This window comes from Alosa sapidissima, chromosome 11, assembly GCF_018492685.1.
Source record: "Alosa sapidissima isolate fAloSap1 chromosome 11, fAloSap1.pri, whole genome shotgun sequence".
In the NCBI taxonomy this organism is placed as follows: domain Eukaryota; kingdom Metazoa; phylum Chordata; class Actinopteri; order Clupeiformes; family Clupeidae; genus Alosa; species Alosa sapidissima.
Window position 1 is genome coordinate 6888955 of NC_055967.1, and position 10000 is coordinate 6898954.

Here is a 10000-nt window from a genome sequence, read left to right on the forward strand (position 1 = left end):
AAACGTCCCCAGCCAGCCCCGTTGCTTACCACCTCCCTCAGGCAAGCGGGTCGCCCAAGCCTCCATCACTCCGGCGGGGGTGAGGGTGAGGCAGAGGACACTCGTCCGGCTCCCAGACAGACCACCCACAGATGTCTGGCTGTCAGAGGGAGAGCGAAAGAAGCACTGGCCCGGTGGATAAAAAACCTTTCCCTGCCTTATCACAGGTGCGCTAGCTTATCGGCACAGAGAAGAGAGCCCTGCAGAGCTGGCACACACAACGGCAGCAATCACTCGCCGGAAGCCAAGTCAGATTTCACGTTGGGTGGCCCTCACGTTTTAACAGGTAGCATGAGCATTCCCCAAGTGTTCGTTTTTGACTTCCAAACTGGGCCACAAGCTACTAGCACTTTCTCAACATTTCTAGAGGCTGCATCTGATAAAAAGAAAATAAATTATAAAAGAGGCCATTATTAGCCTGTGAACAAACACACTCAAGGTGGCACGAGCTACACACAGCTATTGCTGGCACCACTAGCCAATTCTTGACCCACATATCGCCTTTTCACGGCAAACCTTCTATTCACACCGGCAAACTGAACCGTGTGAATGTCATTCATGGGTGTTGAAGGACAGCCACTAGGTGTGCTTCCGCTAGGAAAAACAATGCCCCATGCTGTTGTCTTTGCCCAGGTGCACCCATTCCCACAACAGTAATTTGATGAGCCGTAACAGCACACCTGCTATGATATAATGGAATATTATAAAGTGGAGGCTCAGGAGGCTGTGCTGATAGAATGAGAGATGCCGTTCCATGCTGTTATGTAAGCCCTAATCCGTCACATACAATAATGACCTCCTGTGTCATAATGACCATGGAGGGCTGTTGCTGTTTTTCATGGTTTGGATTGACCTGATCTGACTTATGCATGACCTTTAACCTCATAAGCTTGTCTGGGTGAGTAAAGTCTCCTATGATTTCTCTCTTTGTATTAACTGGTGTGTCTATTTTTTCAGTCTTTCTTAAACTGATGTGTTGTAGCGTGAAGATAGGTGAGTAGTCTCTATTTTCGTTAATGCAAAGAAAGCATGTGGAATTAAGAGTGTTACTGCTATGTGCACATGGATATGTTATGCACACACACAGACACAGACACACACACACTGGCAAATGCACACATCAACAAATGACTGTGCACATAGAGACATACGCAATGTAAGACATATACACACAGACCCCTGACTCCAAAAGTAAAAGCATTTACAAAGTAATGCCATTATGTACACTCTTTTTTCCAGTATCTTGATACATATCTGACAGTTTTATCTCTCTCTCTCTCTCTCTGTTTCTGTCTCTCTTTCTTCTAATCATCAGGTGAAAGAAACTGAAGGCACAGACACAGTTGGATGGCTTTTAATGCCGCTCTCCTCAGTGACCTCATTGCAAATTGCGAGCAGGTAGGGAAAGGGTGGGTGGGGGGTCTCGTCTGGGTGTGCAGTGAGATGTGGAAAAGTGAGCCGTGACTTTGCTAGCTGGGGGCTAATCATGTATCATTTAGTGGAATCTGTTAGCAGTCACTGACCCCCCCCCCCCCCTCACTCCCACCCCATCAGCCTCCCCCGCTTCAGCAGTCGAGGATGCTGCAGAGAAGGGACCCAGACAGAGAGACAGGCAGAGAGAGAAAGAGAGAGCGAGAGAGAGAGAGAGAGGTAGAGAGAGAGAGCGAGAGAGAGAGAGAAGCAGAGAGAGAGAAGGAGTGGGGTGAATAGAGTGAGAGAAACAGAGACAGTAGACACTTGAAAAATGGTGGCAGAGCGGTACAAACAAGGGTCTAGGAACCAACCTCAGCAGTCATTTGGAACATTTTTGGTCCCACCCTATTTTAGTCAGCAATCTCGAGGTAGGCTCTCCCAGATGCTCACAGCTCTGAGAGGCCTTCTCCAGAACTGCGTTGCACTTTGAATATTGATGCGGTTTTTAGGCTGCTTGCTGTTATTTTAATTATGAAGACGGAGCCCCTTCAATAGAACTGCTGCCACAAGAACGCATGTTCCAGCCAAGCAGGCTCTCACCTCCAGAGGAAATACGACGCTGCTTATGTAACCTGTCAGATAGAATGGCAGCTCAGTCTTCTCTTGCCTTGCTGGAGTTGAGCAACATCTTCTCAATACAGCCAGCAACAAAAACTCACCTTCTAGTCAAATCATTTGTGCATTGTGTCAAATCATTTGCTGCACAAATGTGAACTAAATAACTGGTATCAAGTACATTATAAACAAGAGACCAACAGCTACTCTGCCGAGCTGTAAAACTAGCAGTGCTGCAGTGCACAAAATGTATGGCCATGCCTAAGTGCTGACAGCGACAACCGCAGTTGCAGGTTCCTCTCCTGAAGAAGGCACACTCATACACACTCATACACACTCACAGCTGGTAGCGCTCCTTCCCCAAACCCCCTCCACTCCTCTCAGCCTCCATCTCAATGTACACCTGTGAGAAGTGAATGGAGGCAGATACCATGTAGTATGGATCTACTTGACAACCTGCTATTATGCCATACTACAGCTTAATCGACTGCATGTCTTTATAAGGAACATTCTAGAGCTGATAAAGACAGATGGATAGATAACTGAGTAGAAATGCACAGATGGAGAGAAAGAGAGAGAGAGAGAGAGATGGGGGATAATGATGATGAGAAACATAGTGACAGACCTGGAGAGAAAGAGAGAGAGAGAGGGGGGGGGGGTGGAGAGAGAGAGGCCGATAGACCTACAGAAGGAGAGATAGGGGAGCCTCGGTGAGCCATTTATCAGCCAGCATGACCGCCAGTGGTCTGCACTGACTACGCTCCCTGGTCTCTCGGCCATCTCTGCTCTGTCATGATATTCCCACTGTACAGGCCACTAATGATGCCCATTACACAAAACCCTGTCAAATTACCACAAGGATCCCATTCCTCTGCCACACACCCTAATCAGACCATCCATCATAGACTGGTGACATGCACACAGGGACCTCTCAACTTTTGACAATCTAATAACAGCGAATGATTTTATAAATATCATCACTGCAGTACTCATAATTGCCAGTTAGAAGGCCACGCTAAATTCTCCATCAGACAGGCACGCAGGCTCCCAGACATGCAGCCAGAAATAGAGGGGCTCATCGGTGTTCCTTTAAGACTGGGTACATTAGATTCCAGCTGGACTCATCCTCAGTCTTGGCCCAGCAACGGTGGGTGCGGCTCTTGGAAGAGTTTTCTCCCTCTCGCTCTTGCTGTCCCTCTATCTCTCTGTATGTGTGTGTGTGTGTGTGTGTGTGTGTGTGCGTGTGTGTATTCTCAGTGGATGGGCAGAATTATCCAGCCAACACGACATCAGAAGTGGAGTGACTCAACAGTGTCCATGGAACTGAGACGACAACACCCGCATCCAAAACAGCCAACCTCACCCATGAAACATTCGCTTGCTTCCACACCACAATGGAGTGGCCCAATAGCCACTCAGGAAGTAGGAGGACGATCACTGCATTCGAAACAGCCCACCACACCAATGAATCCAACACCAGGGACTAGAGAGATCTCTGACTACCAGCCTGTCCAGCCGATCTGACTTTTCCACTGACCCCTGGTCACTGATTACGTTCACGCCTACTCTCCGCACTATCAGTAAAAGAGCCAGAAAATCTCTGCATATGTGCCACAGGGGTCACTTCCTCCTAGAGTTGTTGTGGTTTAAAGCCTCATCATCAGCTGCAGTTTTACATCCTCTGTCTAATGAATTCAGGCTTCAAGTGGTCCTGTGCTAACACCACTGCTTGATCACTGGTGCCTTGCCGACACACTGCCGTGTGGGGAGAGAGAGAGAGAGAGAGAGAGAGAGAAAGAGAGAGATGGGGAGACAGATAGAGAGCGAGATATATAGATATATAGATAGATAGAGAGAGCACTGTTGTGCAAGCTGGAGTGGCTAACGTGCATGTCTGAAGGCAACGTGTGGGTGGTGTAGCCTACTGTATCTTGCAGGTCTAAAATACTACACAGACCAGGCCACGTACACTAGCTCGCTTTCAAGTGCGTGGACCCCGAAGCTTTTAAAACCTTGACACGCTCTGCTGCTAATCGAACTGAAATACTGTACACTATATTCTTGTGCTCTTCCACCACATTATTTTGGGCCCTGTATGACTTACTCTTGGCACATGTTCCAAAAACGCATATCACGCATGAGTAAGTTGTTCAGAGAATAGGCTTGAGATGAAATTTAGAAAGTCTTCTTCAAAAATTCTAACATCATTTATGGTGCTAGTTTCAGCATTGTGAGAAAAGGCTAAGGTGTGAATGCAGCAAAAAAGGGAGCGCAAACAAGTGAAGACAAACAAAGGCAGTTCTGAAGCTGGACGCATGCCTCTGTAGAGTCGGAGTGGTCAGCGGTCTTACCTGGTGATTTCCTCCTTGAGCGCGGCAGGGTCTGGCGGGTAGAACTTGACCCTCAGACACATGGTGAAGGGAGGCTGGGCTGGGGGAGCAAACGGAGGCCTTAACAAAGAGAGCTGACATGCACTACCAGACGACTGGACGCCTCGAAACATCAATGTTACATCAGGCCGCTCAGGGAGATAATGGCTGTTGGATAGCCCACTGGTAATGACTGTTATGGATAGCCCACTCAATATCATATCCAGTCCTATCATTTCAGGCTCTTTTATGAGGCATGAAATACTGTCATCAAAGTGAGGGGACAGCATCTCAGTGCACATTTTAAGATGAACAAATTAGCCCAAAATAAACAGCCTGATAAAAACACACACATATAGACAGTTAATGATTAATAGTACTTACATTTCATCTGTTTCGAGATGGACTTTGTGAACTCCAGCCAGTGCTGTAAGACAACAAGTGAAACACACACACACGCACACGCACACGCACACGACACACACACACACACACACACACACACACACACAAACAAACACAAATACACAGTTATTTTTTTGCAGTGTCATTCCATATATAGTACATCATAATCTTTGATTATTTCATTATCAATATTTTAAATGGTCATAAACAATTTGCCTATTGTATGGCACAGTGAAAGTCAACGTTCCCATGTTTTTTCCCTCAACAATTTGCTCCAGTGAGGTAATATATGGCAATGCATATTATCGCAATGCTCAGCTCAGCATATCACAACTCTGAAATCAACATTAAATTCAGTGTGGTTAAACTATCAAGGTGATTTTGTATCGCTGGGCTTCCTGACCCTGTTAATGACAGTTTAACATTGTTTCATGCTATCAGCTTAGGAAAAGAGAGATGGAGAGAGAGAGAAGAGAGAGAGAGAGAGAGAGAGAGAGAGAGAGTCGGCCTCTGCCCCCTTCTGCCACTTTGCCGCCGCCTCTGTGGACCCACACGTTAGCATGCATCAAACAGCACGCCAGGATCCTGTCAATACCATCATGTGCATCGTATGACTACCAGCCCCACACAGACATATGAATCAACGGCTCTCCTAACCAGGGTGTCATTCACAACATGAAAAACAGCAAAGTGACAGAATTAATGTGTTTTGATATGGTGGGAGGAAAGAGCCTTCAGGCGCTGGACCTACATCCTATGATATAATTGCTACTGAACTGTATAGTGCTTTTTTTCACCACCGTTCAGGCAGTGTGTGTGTGTGTGTGTGTGTGTGTGTGTGTGTGTGTGTGTGTGTATGTGTGTGTGTGTGTGTTTGTGTGTGTGCGTGCGGGCTCTGTTATTCACATCATATTTACATGTATGCATTTAGCAGACATTTTTTATCCAAAGCAACTTACAAAAATTAGGAATAACATTGATGTTACAATGATAACATTTTTATATTCATATGTTATAACATATGTGTTCAGTGTGGCTTGTCTGTTTGTCACTAAGAAAGATTACAAAAAAATACTACCAGTCAGATTTTCATGAAATTTGGTGGACAAGTGTAGCATGGGCCAAGATATCAGAATCATTAAACAGATCTACACATTTAGTTTCCCTTTGTTATAACACGTGTGCAATATGGCATATGGCATTTGGCCTTGGCTGAGGCCTGTGCTCTCCGAGTGCCCTTCCAGTTATTATTTATGCCAGTTGACATGAGAGGCTCCCAAAGGGGGTCTACTGGAAGAGCAGGCAAGAGGCATGGTGTGTAAAAGCATGTGTTCTGTCAGATTGATCTTCGCCATACACTCTTCAGGCTTCCCAAGGGTGGGCAAACATACAGCACTTGAAGACGTCAGCTGGAGCTGAAAGATTCTCCAACTAAAGCTAATGACTGTAACTAAGGAAATAATGACCAATGTTTTTATCTAATTAGAGGACCCATTAACAAGAGAATGGAGCCTCACTGGATAAAATGGTCCTGCTGCAGCCTGTGTTGATTGCTGCATTTGCCAGGCAACCAAGTCATTTGGAGAAGAGTTTAAATATTGTTGAAATTTATGATGCCAGTATACCCGGTGTCCTCTGCATGGTTACAGCTGAGTGAGTCAGCTCTTTTGAAAAAGCGACTCACTTCACAACAGACCTGACCCTGACTGGACACAGCTCTGTTCCTGGCATAGATCTTTCTAATGTAACACAAAGTAGGAATTGCCCTTTTCATCAATGTTCAATGTATGTATGGCTACCCATTTAGTGCTAAGGGGGTACCCAATTTGTCTTATACTGCTGAAAAGGGTCAGTTCCTACCCGAGACAACATTACATAGTGCAATACCAGGTGTTCTTGGTGTTCATCTGCAATGTCAGATGTCAGCCATGTCAGCACAATGTCACATGTTGCATAAAAATAACTGATGAGGCAAAATTCACATGTGGAATAGTATTATTAGTATAGTCTACTGAGGAAGGTGGCCAGTGTCGTGACTGCCCAAGACACAGTAATAAGACACAGCTGGCTGAGGAGACCATATTCCAGGTGAGTAGAAATCGTTGGGTACCACTGATGGGCGTCTTTACAGAGAAACACTGGATAAATCTTACATAATTAATACTGATGTCATAGGGTCCATGTCCATGTGTCCCTTATTCCACATTTGTGTCATTCTGTAAGAATTGTGTTATAGACTTGGCAGGTTATGCAGAAAATGATGCCAACCTGTACTGCACTTGAAAAACAAAGTCCACATCTTTTTGGACTTTTTTAGGCAAAAGGCACTGAGCAAATCTGAGGGGATATGATGAATTCCCTCTAGTCCTTTTGTAAAGATTCACTCCATCCAACTCCCCATGTGCCCAAGTGTGTCTACTCTCCTCCCCCCCCTGCCCTACCCTGGCCCGACACCTCTGCCTTAAAATAGTAGCGATGAGTGGCAGCGCAGGAAATGGCGGATCAGCGGGATCCTCGCTCCCCTCTGCAAATCCACTTCCCAAATCATCCACGTGAATTCTTCATGAATCAAGCGATGCAAGCAACACACTTTCTAACAGCCTGACCTCGCCCTGCACCACCACCCCACACACCCCTCTTCCATTTACCCCTTTTTCTTTGCCTTGGTGAGGATAATAACTGTCTACGCATTCTGACAGATGAAATGGGTTTTTGCACTCTGAGAGGGTGAGGAGAGATGCAGTAATGGAGAGTGATGAATCTCCATTCCGGGTTTGCATCACTGCCAGGCTCTGCTCTCTTGTAAGCACGGCAAACACACACACACACACACACACACACACACACACACACACACACACACACACACACACACACACATACAGTACATATGCACAACTCACACACATACCATCTTCACACAGCAAGGACATGCCCAAATAGAGTGCGCTCACCCGCTGCTTGTCCGGGTCCACATATCTGATGCCAAAGTAGTCCTTCTCCAACAGGTTCAGGTGGTGGCAGATCAGGTCAAACAGATACTGTCCCTTGGCATCCCTCTGCAAGAGAAAAACACACAACCAAAGCTCTACTTTAAAGCACTCCAGTCAGCTCTGAAATAATCAAGTTACGGAGAGTCCTTGCAGCGGAGGGCTTTATTCTGTGACTAAAATAAGAGGGGGAGAGGAGAGGAGAGGAGAGAGAGAATGGAAGGGCCGTGGATGAGTGGCTAAGACCAAAACCTCCGCATCAGGCTGATGGGGGGAAAAGAGGATTTTAATTGCTGATAGCAAAATGCGATTCTCATTTCTCAGACCCTCTAGAGATAGCTCAGATTTATCCAATATTAATGCACAGCCACAGCCATCTGCGGTAGCGGAGCCCACAAAAAAGCAAAGGCACAAAAAATAGAAAAAGGAGAAAAAAAACTCTGCAGCTAAAAAAAGCTCAGAGAGTGAGAAAGAAAGAGAATGATTGGATTATGAGCCTGGGTGGAAAGTGGCGGAGGCACAGTGGTAACATCTGGGTGGTGACCTTCTCTGCCCTGGGCAAACGGGCATTGTGCCCTTTGTACTGCCTCAGGGCAGAGTGTAATCCAAGGCAGATTTACATCCCAGACCAGCCAATGGTCCCAAATGCAGGGCTGGCCCTTTCAAAACACATTGGTACTGAAGAGCCGGGGAGGTAAGCACATTCCAATAGAATATACTTTTGAAGTGATTTTTTAGTTGATGTACTGTGTTCATTTTCTTTTCATCATTTTCTAAAGAACCCCTATCCAAGGAGCCAGGACTTCTATATAGACTGTGATGAATATCACGATTTTCAGTATATTTCCTCAAGCACCTCTACACAGGATCAGATGCCAGGGGGTATATAGGCAAAAGCAAAATAATAATGATATGCCAACGGAGCGCCAAGCAATCTCATCATATTGTGCCAATATTTTAGTATAGGGCAATTCCACGCAAAACTGTCACATCCATAACGGCAACTCAATACCATGGCATTGTGTTGCCGTTATGGATGTGACAGTTTTGCACGGAATTGCCCTATAATAGAATGCATTATCTCAAGGTCCATAGAGTCCTATAAGAGACCACAAAGTGATATTTTTGCTAGGCTAACGATACAATGGTCAACTTGTGTTGATGGTGGTGCTAACACTATCATCAGACACCAACAGAAGGGAAACAAAATTACAGCATTAATCATGTAAGATATGTTCTGATAATGATCTAATAATCTTTATCCACTAAAGCAGTGGAACTTTGTGTATGTGTGTGTGTGTGTGTGTGTGGGTGGGGGGATTTCAAGAGCCGCTCCTAGCGTGTGTGTGAATCTCTGAGCACCTGCGCTGCGTCCTCTCCCTCTATCCCCTGGCGCACACTTGAAAGCATCGTCAATCTCCACATGCTTATTTGCATTTCAAATACCATGTGCAAATATTGCTTCCCCCCCAAAAAAATATAATAATAATAAACAAAAACTTGGGATGAAGAAGCGATCTCAATTCAACATCGTTTTTATGACAAACCACAACAATTTGCTCTCTCCCCCTCCACGATGCCTGGGGCGATTGGTGGCAGGCACCTTGTAATATTTGCATAAGTAGACACCTTTGTGAGCTTACGGCTTATTGCAATAATGCATTGGTGAAGCAATCAACTTGTCTCTCGGTGTGTGGTGAGGTGGATCAGAAATTACCATGCGGTCTGACGTCACCTTCACAAGCACTTGTCAACTGGAACGCCCTCTACAGAGATACAGCAAGAAGACGGAATTTCCAGCAGCCACCTTTGTGCACATTCATTCACCCATTAAATGAAACACATTCGGAATAAACATATTTCATAAGTCCCTCGCCAGACTTTTGCCATGCTAGAATTTCAGTTATTCCTGAAGGAATGCCTTACAGTACACCATGTCCACAACATTCATTCACCCATCAAATGAAACACATTCCATATAAACTTTCATTTCATTTCATAAGTTCCTCGCCAGAATTTTGCCACGCTAGAATTTCAGGTCGTACTGAAGGAATGCTGTTTCTGAGGCTTTGACCTACACAGACTGCGTGAGGTCCGGGACATTAAGTGATTGCATCTATGACTTTCTCCTCTATAAATCTGATATGGAAGAAGGGCCCAAGGTGATAA

At 45.4% G+C, this 10000-nt stretch overlaps 1 protein-coding gene across 2 annotated transcripts in view; it reads right to left on the bottom strand.

Annotated features, from left to right (window-relative positions):
* Window positions 1-10000, bottom strand: part of LOC121723904 (FERM domain-containing protein 5) — a 107135-nt gene that overhangs the window by 22203 nt on the left and 74932 nt on the right. For both annotated transcript variants that reach the window (XM_042110112.1, XM_042110111.1), the window contains exons 2-4: window positions 7796-7900; window positions 4821-4863; window positions 4419-4497 (exon numbers count right to left, since the gene is read on the bottom strand). In XM_042110112.1, the coding sequence (XP_041966046.1) occupies window positions 4419-4497; window positions 4821-4863; window positions 7796-7900 (227 nt within the window). The remainder of the gene's footprint in view (window positions 1-4418; window positions 4498-4820; window positions 4864-7795; window positions 7901-10000) is intronic.